Source organism: Ascidiella aspersa, chromosome 8 (genome assembly GCF_963924565.1).
Source record: "Ascidiella aspersa chromosome 8, kaAscAspe10.2, whole genome shotgun sequence".
Classification (NCBI taxonomy): domain Eukaryota; kingdom Metazoa; phylum Chordata; class Ascidiacea; order Phlebobranchia; family Ascidiidae; genus Ascidiella; species Ascidiella aspersa.
This window is the reverse complement of record NC_139454.1, coordinates 10,425,298-10,441,568: the sequence shown is the minus strand read 5'-3', so window position 1 is coordinate 10,441,568 and position 16,271 is coordinate 10,425,298. Positions and strand designations below refer to the sequence as shown.

The 16,271-nt window shown below is 33.8% G+C and overlaps 1 protein-coding gene across 1 annotated transcript; it reads left to right on the top strand.

Annotated features, from left to right (window-relative positions):
- The first annotated feature begins 1,433 nt into the window (after positions 1 to 1,433).
- LOC146136039 (syntaxin-1A-like) lies at positions 1,434 to 15,565 on the top strand. Its single transcript, XM_083395969.1, has 9 exons — positions 1,434 to 1,642; positions 3,159 to 3,248; positions 4,123 to 4,222; positions 9,361 to 9,503; positions 10,499 to 10,690; positions 11,100 to 11,237; positions 12,107 to 12,217; positions 14,006 to 14,121; positions 15,460 to 15,565. The coding sequence occupies exons 1-8, from the start codon at positions 1,613 to 1,615 to the stop codon at positions 14,087 to 14,089; spliced, it is 888 nt and encodes a 295-aa protein (XP_083252095.1). The 5' UTR covers positions 1,434 to 1,612; the 3' UTR covers positions 14,090 to 14,121; positions 15,460 to 15,565.
- Positions 15,566 to 16,271: the final 706 nt, after the last annotated feature.

Below are 16,271 nucleotides of genomic sequence, written 5' to 3'. Positions count from 1 at the left end.
AAAAGTAATATTGCTGTATATCAACTCCATGTTTGTCACATTAAAAAAAAAAATTCGTTCGGAATCCGGATGTTTTCGACGGACTCCGCACCTCCTTCAACAAGTTGGCAATTGCCAAACTGTTTTTTTGTTTATCTCTGAATAAAGTGCTATACTGTATGTCAGTTAAAAAATATTATGGTACCCTGAATTAAAAACTTGTTTTAATATCTTTAGGGTAAACTCTTTCTGGATCATAAAGTTATATTTTACACTTAGTTGGTAGATCTCTTCGGTAGACGTTAAAGGTGGTGACAAGTCATTGACCCAACAGCTGTACGGCAACGCAGAAACCATATAGGGATTAATTAATAACTACTGGTCAACCTAAATATATTTATTTTGACACGTTAAATTAGATCAGTATTTCTTATCTAAACCATTGGTTGCGACGCAAAATTGGGTCGCCGTTTGAATTAGTTGGGTCGCCGAGTACAGTAGTTTACGATACGCCTACAATCCTACACGGTTGGATTTATTGACATTGGTTGGAAAAATGGTCGGAAAAGTAGACTTGAAAAAACATTTAATATAATAAAACAAATATTTTTTAAAAAATATTTGTAGTTATGTGAATCACAGTAATTGGAATAGAGTATATGATAATATTTCCAATAGTGAAATATTACTGTTTTACTAAAATCCCTGGTCTCATTGGATAAAATTTGTTTCAGTCGATATTGTTTTTTTCTTTTACATATTGGAAATCTATTTTTAGCTGCATTTTCGTTAGATTTGCGGTAATTAGGCTGATGGGCCAATGACTTACTACTTTCGCAGATTTTTTGAATAAGAAACTTATTATTCTTTTTAATTACTGTTTATTATAGTAGAAAGCTTGGCATGGGCTGCGGGTCTAGAAGTCTAATATTACTAGCATTATTTGGGTTAGGGTGCGAGTTGGCGTTTGGGTGCGTCATGGGTGCTGGTCTAGAATCCTACCACAGTTCTAAAATCAACGCACAAAATTTGAGTTAGGATGTGGGTTAGCGTGTGGGTGGGTCAAGTATTATTATATTCTTTATTTAATAATAATACTTGATCCACCTTAACCCAAACGCTAACCCGCACCCTAACCCAAATGGTGTTTCGTTGTGGTAGGATTCTAGACCAACGCCGCGTCATGTATTATTGTTATTTTTATTTTTATTTGTAATTCTTTTTTGACAAATCGCTTTGTTGCTGTAGAAGTGGTAGGATTCTAGACCAGCAATGAATCTTGGTTGTGCACCTGCATAGAATGAAATTGTTGCCTCTTGGATCATATCTTTAGGTTTAGATTTATATATTATACACAGTGGTTATTTTTAAGACTTCAATAACAGTGGTAATGTTTTTGAAAATTAAATTAAATGTGTTATAAAAATACATTCTGTATTGTTTATTAGCTGTGAGTGAAAATTTAATTAAAATTAGGAGAATTGTACAATTGAAATTCTTCTGGATTGTGTAATACTAAAACAAGCTGTAGGCTTAATCTCTATGTAAGTTCAAGTTTAAAGTTGGGAGGATTTCTGTTTTCCACTAGAAGTAAATCTCTGATTTCAGGACTAGAGAAGAGTCGGCTAAAATCATGAGGGATCGATTTGAAGATCTTAAAAATGTATGTTGTAATCTAGTTGTAAAGTGATTAAAACTGTATTAATAGTCTTTCAAGCACATTAATTGGATTTTGTAATAATTTTAGCCATAATATCAAATATTGCATAAAATCATAATAAATAAAAACAGAAAAGCATAATCCAGATTGAAAACTTTTGATATTAAGCAGGGGAGATGATTTTGCAGCTTGAAATTATGCTGAGCTAATAAATCTCCCTCTGAAATTTGTAAAATTTGCACATCTGAAAATAAAGAACTATAACGAAATTTTACAAAAAATATGCGGCTATGGACAAAGTTGTGTACAAGCCTAACTTTGCAACATGGAACATAAGTTACTTAGATGTTTTAGGTTTTTATTTTTTGATATTGTATTTACACATTAAGCATGTTTTTAAAGTACTTTTCACTAAAAGACAGCATTTTTACTGATTGCACATTTTAGTTTTTTTAATTATAATTTTTATTCTGTGGTCTTTAAATTTCTGCATTTCAAATTCAAAGCGAAAAGTAGCGAAAAAATTTTGGAGAGGGTTACAACTTTTTTATTTTAAAAAAGATGTTTTATGTATATTTATACCTTTCCTAGTGCCATTTTTTGTTCAAGAAATTCCTGTATAACTAAATGCATATTGAAAATTAAGTTCACCATAAAGCAAAACAATTTGATTAACAGCTTTGACTCAAAAAACAGTTTGCTTTTTTGGCGATTATTTAAAAAACACATGATTTCCTACCCTTTAAAAAGTCGGAACTTAAATATGTCATGTTTATAGCTATAGTTTCTACAAAATATATTTATATTTTGCATTGTTGCTGATGTTTTTTAAGCACCACTGACAAGGTAGCGAGCAACTTATTTAAGTCCACGATGCACCATTTTGTTAGAACTATGAATAATTTTGGAGCAATTTCACTTTGTGGTGCTATATCCTTGTCAAGGCTTTTCAAAAAAACTAAATAAGCACCATTTTCTGTGCATAGTTTTCCGAACATTACAAGGTCTGTAGATGTCTTTTTATTTTTAACCATGATGGTTTTCACAAATCTATTTTTTTATTTTTCTCGGCTTTTATGTTGCTCTTCAAGTTGCTTTTAATGCATTATTTCAAATTGTTTCAAAGAAGTACCATAACCTTTAAATACACATGTCACTAGACTGATAACTAGGATATTTTTTCACAAATCGAAATGGAAATTTTTTATTTAATCCTATGAATGTTCCTTACACATTAAAAATGTTAGAACTGATTAAACACTTGTAAATGCTTTTTCAAAAAAGTAAACAACAGTCAGTTTAATAATTACAATATATTTTTAACACCTATATAATATTAAGGTTTTGGTGTCAATGTTTAAAGATTTCCTTTGTGGTCGAGTATTGAATCCAAATATGTGTAGTTATTTGCATATAATTTACCATTATTGTTTGGCTTCTGTGATGGCTCACAAAACAATTCTTTGAAAGGGTATAAAAGTCTAATTATAATCTTCAAGAAGTCAACTAATTTTTTCAGGGCATGAACGGTGAAATTGATGATGAGGATGATGACTCTGTTTCTGTAACAATTGAGCCCGACAATTCTATGAAGGATTTCTTTGTTCAGGTTTGTCGAAACTGTCATGTTTACTGCCCTTAGCGATCCGCCAAGGGTCATGTATATATTTTTGTTTTTATATTTGTTTTGACCTGAAAATGCATCATTAAATGAAGAAAACAAATAAAATTATTTATTAACAGGGGTTCTTAAACCTATTTATGGTTGCGGGTTGTGGCCCACTTTTGTTTTAAAAATATTCTGTGGCTCACTTCTTAAAGTTCTGCCTAAATTGGTTATAATCAACTGAAATGTGTAAGAAATTATAAATAAATTCTAAATGTGAAAAGAAGAAGAACATTTCAAAATAACCCACACATAACGCAACTGTTAATGCGAAGCTTGGGAATGTACTGTAAAATGAACTAAAGAATTGAACAAATAAAACTAAAATTTTCACAGACTTTGCAATTTCCAAATGCTCTGTGGCCCACCCCAAAGTGCTCCTGTGGCCCACCAATGGGCCATGGCCAGCCAGCTAAGAAACCATGCATTATAAGGAGCTAGGCCTAGGAAATAATTGTTTAAATTTTATTTAATCAAACTTTAGCCTAGCTTTACATCCTGCAAACATTTCAGAAACTAATGAAACAAATTGTAGCTTGATTTAGGCAATGGGCCATCGGCCTAAAGATTCTTTTTATCTGACCACCGGCCATGATTTTGGTGGCCTGGCGGCCTGCTACCTTAAAAGCATGTATTTGCAATTTTTTATGTAAACCAATTGTTTTCATATACAAACTGTCAGTTTTCTTTTTTATCCAATTTTTAGTGTTGCAATTTAACTGTGACCTCAATTAGTGGAATTTTGTTGTTGAGACCCTTTCTTAATTATTCTCCATGTTGTACACTCAGCTAGACCAATTGTTTTTATGGTTTATAGGTTGAAGAGGTCCGTACCTACATTGACACAATATCAACAAAAGTCCAAGAAGTTAAAGTAAAACAAAGTGATATCCTTTCAGCACCCCAAGCTGATGACAGTAAGTCCCAATTTAAGTGGAAATTTAAAAAATTAAATATACTGTATATACATATATATATATACAAACTATTTTGTGTGACGCAAGTTTAGGTTAGTGTAGTAATTAATGCTAAGAGTTTTTATATTATGTTTTTATATTTTTATATGATTTTTATTGTTTATGTGTGGAAATACTAAATGCCAACTTTATATTTGTGTACAAACTTTTTTACATGAGTGAGTTACTATTATTTGGAAATAACTGGAATTTATTTTGGTTCACTAGTTGGAAACACATATTTTTTATGCTCTAAATAGCCCTATATTGTGTTGTTAGATTTTAAGTCGGTGAATGAGAACAAAACTTTGTAGCTCGTCAAATTTTTAGTTGTTCAATGTTAGATCATGTTTAACTATTTGCCAAAAGTTTTGCTAAATATATTTTCAAACATATTTGACAAACAAGCAGTAGGAACTATAATCCTCAGCAGCCCATAACGTTCAAAAGGTTTGCAGGTGCTTTCCTTTTCTTGCCTTTGATGAAGCATGTGATTGCTTAAAATTACCTATAGTTGATGTGTATACTGTATAGGCCAGCGGTTCCCAAACTGGGGTCAGCGGGCCAACTGGGGTCCATAAGGCAGTTTCATAGGGTCCGCAAGATGAATTAGTCTTTACGTTTTCAACATTAGGCTTTAGCGAATTCATGCTTTTAAACATTATCTGTCATCATTATTTTCTTTAGTTATGCTTTATTATTCGATCCTAAAGCGCGTTTAATGATGTCTCTTGTGATGTCATAAAGCATCTATTATGTTGTACTACCTGCTATCAGCGAATCGTTCGCATTAGTCATAAAGCTTGTACATTTGAAAGAGTCGTGACTGCATTAGTGTACTACAAGAAACATGGTCAACTGACACTTGAATTTTAATAGCGAAATATCAAAATAATTGCAACGGGTCCACCAGGCTAAATATTTAGAAAAGCTTGGAAACCAATGTTATAGGCGTTTGTTAGAAACGTCATTCAAAGGTGCATTTAGGTATGTAAGATCATACAGTATCAGACCTCTTTGTGGGCAAAGAATTTTCCCTAGCCCTGTAACGTAGTGGGCGTCTTTATTTATTGACTGGACTAACGGCTTTCTACGATTCACCTTCGACGTGCGACGTTCGTTTAATGCTTGACCTGCGACGTGTAGCGCCATCGATTGAGGACGAGTCGTCCTACCGAAGGAGACTGCCTAGCTGATGCGTTTCGTGCTGTGGTAACGCTGCGTCGAAAGTGGTCACCCTAATTAGAAACAGGGAAGTAGCAAAAAAACAAGTAGGATTGACGCATTAGCGTTGGGGATGATTTAGCACAACGGGCCAGTTCGTTGGTTTAATTTTTACACCAACCTCACTCGCTTTTAATCGTTTATATTTTTAATTATTTTGCCGAATTGTTTCTTTTTATTGACAAAGTCGGCCGCAATGGATGAATTGGAATGTTCAACATACTCGTTATGACTCTTAACTATACTGTAAGCTGACTTCAATTCGAAATGAAAGGCTGTAAATGACAAACACGACAGAAGAAAAGAAGAAGTAAGCCGTGTTTACCTAGCCAAGGTCGATTTGGGGTCGTTTTCATTTCTGGAATAGACTGCATCACGTTTTCATTTCTGGAATGGACCGCACCATACTCTGTAGTGAATCAGTAACACCCACTCGCTTGTCAGATTAAAAGCCACTTGCATGCATCGGGCACCGAAACTAACGTGGGCTTGGCTTGCGCTTTAGGGCTGACGCCTTTGCGTCTTTTATCGATTATAATGGACCGAATCTTGGGCAAATCAGCAACGGCTGACCACAATAAATCCGCCAATGTGAAGTTTTGTTGTTGGCTTCAAGATCCGACTAAGTTAACAGAAAAACAAAGTATACCAGTTTTTTACGTTCGGTTGTCGATAGTTTATATTGCGCCTGGATTTCAACTCCCATAACGTCCTTGGTTATGAAAGACACCCTTTTTCATAAACCACTTTAGTCAAATAATAGCCTTCACGTACTTGTGTTGATCGACATTTAGGAATTGCTACGAACGATTAAGCTATTTTCAAAATTTGTTGTTGTAACGTAAAACTTAAAAAACAAAAGCTATTACACGGGTTTAACTACTAGTTTTGTTATGTGCTTAAAAGTGTTTTAAATTACTAAAATGCTTCATTATTTTATCTTAGGGTTGGTCCAGGTGAGTTTTTGTTATCAAGAATTTATTTGAGTTATACATTTGAAGGCCTGTACAGTAGTCAGTGATCGGCTGCTAAGTAAATCACCCCCTCTATTGCAATCCGTCTTAATTAAACCGTGATAAACAGGAAAAAGTCATCGGAGATTCACCGAGCTAAGCCTTGCTCCCAATGCGGCAGTTGTGGTAAAGCCGACCCGAAATATTTTGTAACGACTTGCCAAGCGTTTTCACCTTTTACCGCTACGGTCACGTAAAAGCCGTTAAATGTTGATTTCACAAAGTTAGTTGACGCTGAAGTTGTATTAGAAATTCTATGAAAGGAATCTAATGTACAGCCGGAATCCATGTATTTTGTTGGTTATCGAGCTTTAAACAACGCCAAATGGTCAAATTGCGACCAATCGATATCTTCTAATCAGACTAATGTTCTGCACCGTCACAATATGAAACACTTAGACCTGAAAAGCTTGTCTTTGATGAAATCCAAGTCTCTGGCATGCTACGAGCGTCCAACGTAAGACATTTTTAACAACGTTGAAATGTTCGATAGCTTTGGGACTGTTCTTAGTGTGGTCAATGTTTTATTTCCGCATTCGTTTTGCTTCTGAAACTTGCCATGGTTATAGCATATTGTTCTTCCCAATGTTTTAAAAAATGACCATTGTTCTACTGTTGAATCTAGCACTAAATTTAAACTTGTTACTCTGCCAACAGTATTTCCTATATTGTTAAGTGAAGTTTTATGAACTACGATGAAACTTGTAGTTGACTTTTTAAGCCGAGTTCAAATTCGGTGTTGGTTAAATTCGCTTGTTTCCTAGCCAGTTATGCCCTTTTTAATTCATTTGTGCAGGCGACTGCCCAAACTTTGTGCTATTGTGATGCGAACTTTTCTTGGCGACGGGCGCTTTTATAGCGCCGAAGCCCGACCGGTCGTGTTTACACTACGTCACGTGACGTCAGAAGAGCGCCGGCTGTTAGGAAGGGGCGCTCACTACGTTTCTTTGTTGTGAGCAGGGTGGCTGCAAATATTGTCTTAGCGGGTGGTACTGGTGATTCGTTCGGCGTGAATGTATTTTATAAAGCCTGAGCCTTCGCATTTGCTTGAAAACCCGCCGCTGTACAGACACCTTCTGACCCTTTGCTTAAAAACGAATTGCTTTCCCTTTCTATTGTTTGAGCGAGGCACAGCCGATAATTTAATAGCGTTTTGTTTGATTTTTTTAGATTGTCAACCACTAGCTGTTTGTTTTCTTCTGGTACACACTTTATTACTGCAATTTTTCTTTCCGAAAACTAATATGTTTGTATAATTTTCTGAATGAAATCCAAAAAAATTGTGGCTGGTTTGATAAAAAAAACTTTATTTAAACAATATAATTTTATACATTTATATTCCGAATAGGTTGACATTACTTTGCGAAATGAGTTTAAACTTTGTTAACTTTTGGATCAACTTTATCTTTCCATTCTGATTTTTTTAGAATTATATATATCCATTATCCAATGAAGCAAACCTATTTCTGAAGTCATGTTAAGTAGTATATTAACTAACAACAGTGACATTTAAAATTATATACTGTTGTAGTGATGACTTACATTGCATCATATCTCCCTCAGAATCTAACCTTTCTGCATCTGGTAGTAGGACTCCCTTATTAACAATTTATGAAGCTGAAGTAAGGCAGATATGATACTCAACACGAAACATACAAATTTAAAACTTCATTGCTAGGCTTATATATTTAGAAAAGCTTTGTTTTATGATGACCATGAGGGTATAATTTTTATTAGCTACTTTGCTGCTGTAGTTTTGTAGTATTGATTAATTAATATTTTAAACATTGCTTGTTTAATATTAAAAAACTATGGAACATAATATTTAAAACAACCAAATTTACTTTTTACTATCAAAAAAAAAAAAAAAAAAAATATATATATATATATATTTAGGTAAAATCAATATAAAGGGGACAGCAGTCATTGATTTTAAAAACAACTCTAACATTTGAAGGCAATTAACAAGTCAATCAATCCTGTCAATAGTTGTGCATTAATTCAACCCTAATTTTTTTTTCAAAATGTTAATAGCCAAGATATATCTGTTCAAAAAGGTTGGCACTTTTGACTGGGCACCACAGATTTAATAATGTATAAAGTCTGAGAAGGACATGCAGCATAATTGCTCAACATTTCCCTTTTTGTGGCTCCCATCTTACCTTCTGGCAATAAATTATTGATGATCCCCATAGCCAATGTGACTATTGCTATTTGTTCTTACGCCTTGGGATTTAAGAATTTTTTTAGAACTTTTCAAAGGCACTTTTAAGTCACGTTAAAACTTACGTCTACTATGATTTGGGGCGGGGGATGTTGCTTTTTACTTCAATATTTGTTCGATCAACCATTTGCTTGATGGTAAAATAAAGTAAGTTGACTAAGATCATGTTTGTAAAACTAGAAAGTTCTTTTTGTAGATTGATATTTGGTCTTCCTTACTTTTGAACTCCGATTTTTTCCATGTGTGTCATTGAACTTTCATATTTAAAAAAAATATATAACCCAATTGTGTTATTAGGCATGAGCCCAAGCAGCAAGCATGCATAACTTACATGAGAGCTGATCATTGGGTTCATGATAAAATTACTTATTTACCTATAGCGTTTTTAAGCAACTTCATTTTTTGAAAGTGGGTTGCAATATTTTGTTAATTTCTTGGTGCTCCAAGTTTAAAAGTTGAGAATACCTGCTATAAACGCAAGATACATTACATCATTTGAAAAAACACTAACCAAGAGTGGAATACTGGAATAGCAGTACAATCCATTGAATAAGCGATCCAACCAAAAACCACATTGATGCAAACATTTTCTCCCAATTCATCCTCACACAATTTTTCAACATGTCTTTTCTTCACAGAAACGAAGGAAGAAATGGAGGCCTGTATGGCCGACATCAAACAAAACGCCAACAAGGTGCGAGCAAAGCTGAAGATGATACAGAAAGAGTTTGAAGAAAACCCTAATTTACCCCAGGCAGATGAAAGAATTCAAAAAACGCAGGTAAAATGTGCAAAAAACGCAGGTAACAAAAAAAACAGAGGATGTTCCTCCATTTACTTATTATTTCATAAAACGACAAACCACTTATAGCCTATATCCCAAGCCAGCGAAAGTTCAATTTGTTTCATCATATTACACTTCATTTGGCTTGTCCAGACACAACAATTACATCATTTTTGGTGTTACGCATGTGTGTGAAATTTACTCGCATGACATGGTCAGTATTTTTCTACAAAACAAATCTTTGAGTTAATCCGTAAAATACAAGATATTGATGCAGGTAGCCTATAGACCAGTGGTTCTCAACCTTTTATTCACTGCGTACCACCTCAAGTTTCTATGATCTTGTTGCGTACCAACAAATTGTCGAAAAACTCAACTTTACTCAAAATGTATATAGGATTATTAACAGGAGTGGATTAGCTAATTAGTTAGCCCGGTAATTTTAAAGCAAATGCGACCCACTACCAAAATTTTTTCCTTTTTTAACTTGCAAGATACTGGGAGTCAAGTTTTGTGATTCTTTGTTGTTTTGCTATGATGTCATAGAATAAATTTTCATAAAGATAATAGTTCCTATTGTTAAACAAGCATAAAATATTTAGCTATAAAATCATTACGATGAATGTATAGTTTATTCACAATAAAAAAAATGCCTAACCTTTTGGTAAAACTGTAATTTTACTTAAAAACATACTGCATACAGCGTACCACCCAATATAGTGGTACGCGTACCACAGGTTGAGAACCACTGCTATAGACCAACAGCTACTATAACTGTCTACACTACTTCTGCTTAAAGTTATTCAAGTTAATTGGCTGTTATTTTTTTCGTTCTACTCATAATAATATTGCTTGAAGAATGCTCTAGATGTCCGACACAATCAACCAGCTGAAGTGTGGCGATCAATGTGTTGGCCACTTCTGGTGTATAGCAAAATAATCATTAAAAGCTATACTTAATAAATAAAATTGTTTTATTGTAACAATTTTAGCATTCAACCCTGTCACGAAAGTTTATTGCTGTCATGACGGATTACAACACAACACAAAATGACTACAGGGAACGGTGTAAAGCAAGGATCCAACGCCAGCTTGAAATCACGGGCAGGCAAGTTTCCGACAATGAACTGGAAGACATGCTAGAAAATAGCAAGGATGGAAGCCCAGCCATTTTCACCGGATCGGTAGGAGGCATTTAATTTTTTTCTCGATAAAACAATTCTTGATGATTTTTTAGCAATTTTGTCAATCCAGATTGAGCTGTAACATTTTTGTGAAAGTAGCAGTCTAGAATAGTGTAAGATGGTACATTGCACAACACAATTGGCTATAAATAAGTATATTGTTCAAGCAAACTGTAAAAACTATTTTGTGTGTCTCAGTTTAAAAAAAAAGCGGTTTGAAAGAAAAGTATGATATTTATTTAATGGGTAAACTCACTATTCTTGGTAAAAGTTTAATAAAGCCGGTTTAAAAAAAACGTATCAGTTATGTGTAACACCTGCACAAGTGTCATAGTTGTATTTCCGTTGTAAAAGCATTTCTAACAGTGTGTAGTAGTTGTAGTTACAACCATATCCATTTTTGCTTTAGATAATAATGGACACGCAGCAAACCAAGCAGGCTTTAAATGACATTGAAGCACGTCACAATGATATCATAAAGCTTGAAAGCAGTATACGCGAACTGCATGACATGTTTATGGACATGGCGATGCTTGTTGAACAACAGGTACGACAAACATATTTTAACCACAATTTTACTATTTCTATGACTTTTTTGTGCTGGGATTCACTGTACTATTAAACAATTTCCATTCTAAACCCATACCTTTTATACCTTTTGATTGTTTTTTAAAACAAAAAAATATTTTTGTATTCTTTTTCTACAATTTCAACAACTGTTAATTTATAAAGCTCATAACAAAATAGTTGTATTGTAGCAAACGTCTAGTAAAAGTTTTGTTTTCTTCTTTGAATGTATTCAAAATTTGTGATGATTTTTTTGTATCAAATTATTCTTTTATTACTTGTTTTTCTGTTGTATTTTGTTATAACATTTCCCACACTTTTTGGAGGATCCCCATTTCCATAAACCCAAAGGTAAATACTGAAAGGGCAATGTTTTGATGTTGTTGTTGCTAGCTTGCATGCAGTTTTGTTTCTGTATTCTATACATTTATTTTAAAGTTGAATTTATCACACAATTCAAAGTATTTTATCCGAAAAAGGAAGTGTATTTTTACCAAGCTGCTTTGCAAAAATATATGTTTTTGTAAAAAAAGAACACTTTTTTATGGGCCTCTTTGTGAGTTTTATGTTTTCACATAACATGGATCAACGTTATTTAAGTACTCTCTCCTGTGCCAGAATAAAGAAACTCGACAGGCAGCAATATTTTACAAATAAGAATTTCTGTAGGTCCAACAGCAAAACATTTTTTTTAATAAAAAGGAAAACACTATTTTTTCAATAATGTAAAAAACAAACAATAATTATAGCTGAATGATTTTATGTTATAAAATTTAGTTGTTTTTCTCTATAAAGACTGTTGTTCAGCTTTTATTATACACATCATCTAAAATTCATTTTTGTTTTCAGGGTGAAATGGTTAATCAGATTGAATACAATGTCACCAACGCTCAGGGATACATCGAAACCGCCAAAGAAGAAACCAAAAAAGCTGTTTTGTACCAAAGCAAAGCACGCAAGGTACCCTCTTGCCCCGATATAACTGCTAACTCTCTTTTCCTTAAACCTGCAGGGCGAAATGATAGACAGAATCGAGTTTAACGTTGAGCACTCGGTGGACTACGTAGAGCGAGCTGTGTCAGATACAAAGAAAGCGGTCAAGTATCAGAGCAAAGCTCGTAGGGTAAGCCCTGAAAGCATGACCAAATGTCTATGGTTGTTGTGTGCGGTGGTCAGTGCTATTATATACTGTTGTCAAGCTCTGCGCTTTGTCTTCTTACAATGTGCTGCTGCAACAAGCTTCACAGGTGTAGAGGTCTTTCAACATTTGTTTATCAGATAAAAAATTATACTTGACCGACAACTAGTTTTTATAATAACTAAGTATAGACAACTTTAACATTATTGTTCACCTACCTAGAGAAAATGCTATTTCTTAGCCTTAGGTGTTGCATCCATACACATAATAGCTAAGCCTTGGGTCTTTCAGCATTTGTTGATCAGATGGCAAATTGAACATCTTTGACCACAACTAGTTATTAATCAAATTAAATATACATTTATGTGTATAGCTGAAGTATAGAACACTTTAACATTATTGTTCACCTAAAGAAAATGCTATTTCGTAGCCTTAGGTATTGCATCCATAAAAATAATAGCTAAGCCTTGGGTCTTTCAGCATTTGTTGATCAGATGGCAAATTGAACATCTTTGACCACAACTAGTTATCAATCAAATTAAATATACATTTATGTGTGTAGCTTTAGTATTAACATTATTGTTCACTTAAAGAAAATGTTATTTATTAGCCTTAGGTATTCCATCGGTACAAATAATATCTAAGCCTTTCAGTGTAAAACATTACATTTTATGTGAAATTGTTTTTTCATTAACTAAATTTACCCAAAAACTCTGTAAAACTAAATCTGATTTGTGTACGCTTCACAGTGCATTTGTCTTGTGTTCATCTTGCTAGCTCACCATAAAAACAAATTTTCATGCAAGTTCTGTCTTGTTGGCTATGTTCTGTTGTCACCTAATGTGTTTGTGTGTGACTGTTCGTATGCTTGCTATCTTACTCGTGTAAAAATGGCTGGACATTAGAAAATGGCAATGGTCTTTTTTCTTTTGTTGATTGCATTGATGATGGACATGAAAAATGTTTCATTCTTCTGAAGATAAAAGAAGAAAGATGAAATTTTGACTCTCTCAATGAATAATGGAATTCTAGTTGGTCTGTATGTGAAAAGCATGTGGATAAAATTATTTCATAGTAAATACTACTGTATAACATGACACTAGAGCATGTCAATAAAGAATACTTAGAATCTGATGTATAGCTCATGTGGGTTAAAACATTTAATTTGCCTTCTGTCTTTTTGTTTTTAATAGTCCAATCGTACCAGTCTGAAGTTATTTTATTTAGATCGCGAAGTTGAGTGCACAACATGCTGTTTGCTGATTTGGTATGCCAGTTTTATTCCAGCCTAAGCCATATATCAAAGTGTAGACAGTTTTAAGAACAGTCATTGAGGTTTAGCAGTTAGTCTAAAAAGTAATATGTAGTAAATATACACCTATATTTACGTTAGTCTGCTTATGCCTTTTGAACATTCTTTTCTAATGTTCTATAATAAAGTAGTATTATTTATTAGTAAACAATTATTTTAAGTTTTGAGTGAACAAAATAAGTTTTGAGTGAACAAAATGATTATATTATTTATATTATCCTCCATGTTGTATTAAATACTGCTAGTGTTTTCTTTTTGATTTTGCATCTATCTGCATGTTTATGCTCCTTCTTTTCAGAAAAAGATCATCATCATTGTGTTAGTGATAGTTATATTGGCCATTATTGGAATTATCATTGGAGTTACTGTCCCTAAAGGATAACGGCAACAATCTAATCCTCAAGGATACACCTGGTAAAGCATAACTTACAATTAGGCCATTATGAGTTTCCTAGCCTTTGACAAGTTTTCAATCATAAACAAAGTTAATAAAAAAATATTGTTAATTGCCTATTTAGTTGATAAAAACAAAAAAATAATTCCTCCAAAAATTTGCTTTTTTTTCGCAATTTTTCCCGCTATTTGCACAATTCTTAAATTCTTGTGGATTCTACTAGGTATAACTTTATTCGCAAAAAGCCCGTATTTGTGTGTAAGGAGTTGACGCTGCATCTATAAAAAATAATTTATTATGCAATCGTAATATAATAAAACGTCGGCGCAAGACGTAATTTTGCACTTAGCTAAATTGGATCAAAACTTTCAGATCGATGGTTAATTGTCCAATCGCTGATTTTTTTTTATCAGCTGTAACCATAGTTTTCGTTTTCGCCGTCGCTCTTAACCTTTAGTTGTACCGATTTAAATCTAAAATTCGCACTAACTTGTTAGGTCTGTAGTATGTTGCTGTTATTTCATTGCTTCTGAGATCGGGATTATCTTTTCTATAATAGAAGAATAAACGCAACATATTCAGGACATTTTTACATAGTTTTTTCGGCCAATCCACTCTTATGAAGAGCAGTTTTTATTCAGTAATTCATGAACAAAAATAAACACGCAAAACGCTTATTTAATAAATTATTTATTTTCGTCCTTATTTATGATACTACGGAACGGAAATCAACCGACTTTCTTTGGCTGTGTTCGGCCATCGCCGCTACTTTATTGTTGCGTTTATTGAGCGAAAAGGCAAAATATTCTATTAGGGCCGCCTGGAGTTCTCTTTGTTTCGTTCGCCGTCGGTAATTAGATATTTGACCGTGATTTGTGTCGGCTTCTTCGCGTGTATTAGGCTTTAATTAGACCGCGGCCGATTTGGGATTCAGAAGAAGGAAAATCTCTCGCGATCCCATTCAATATTTTTGCAGGCGGTTGATCGCTCGCAAGCAGAAAGGTTGATCTATTTAAACGATTCGCGGCACAATTAAATAGTAGAACTTATATTTGATGCGATATAAGGTATAGTTGTTTTTTAAACTCAAACCTGTTAATTTTTCGACTTTAAATGTCAAGTCTAGAAAAAAAGTATCTCTTCCTTGTCACAGATATATTAAATTTAGCAAAATGTTTTTGACTTTCAATCTCACTAAAGAAATTGCTGTCCTACGGCGAATAATCTGCTTGTACGCAATACCCAATGAGTTAAATTCATATTCACAAGTATAGACGGTGTACTATTGTAAAGGAAATGTGAATTTTGTATGGTTTATTCGACCCCAGTTTTTAATTTCGTCTTTATTTTTTTTTCAGGTGCAACCCATTTGAATCCGTCTTTGTTTTTGTCCATATTTAAAAAAGAAGCTGCTGAAATCTCAACTGTTGCCCTCTTGTTACTTAGTTTCCTTAGCATTTGTCGTTAGTTTCCTTAGCATAAGATTTCTATGCCCGTCCGTTTTGTCGACTTGTTGCGCCTGAATCGTTGTCGTTTCGCAGCCACGGGGTGTAATAGCCGAAATCCTCAGTGGTCTTGGAACGCCCCAGGAGTAAAATCTGTTTGCTTTATTTAAACGGCTTAACAGTACAAAAAGGCACGCGAGTGCGTAAAGCCAAAGCAAAGATCGACCACACGACGTAATGCTGTTGTTAATGATATTGATTTCGCCCGTTAGTTGATTTACGAACACAATCTTTAGCCTAATCGGTCATTGTCTGTGTAGCTACATAATCGCTAGTTTGTCTTAAATATATAAGAAACTGTAACATATTAAGTTGAATTTAAAAATACCCTGTAGGGCGTGAAATTCTTCGAATTATTTAGTTAAATTTATTGCTTTTTTTGTGTGAAAGGTGGATAGATGTTTTCGTACTATTTTTACCAAATGCGAAGTAATTTTATCCATCCTAATGACCGCAGAATGATAAAAAAATAACGTAGCCGTTCGTGCCCCTTAGTGATACTCCAACGTTCCTCTGGTTGTTATCTTAATCCACCACACTCCTATAGTGCCTTCGTTGCTTTCTTCAAGCGTGCGTTCTTTACTTTACTTGATATTTTATGGTATTATTGTTGTTTGTGTTTGTTTTTTTCTTTCCACTCCTACTACTAACGCACTTGATTTGTT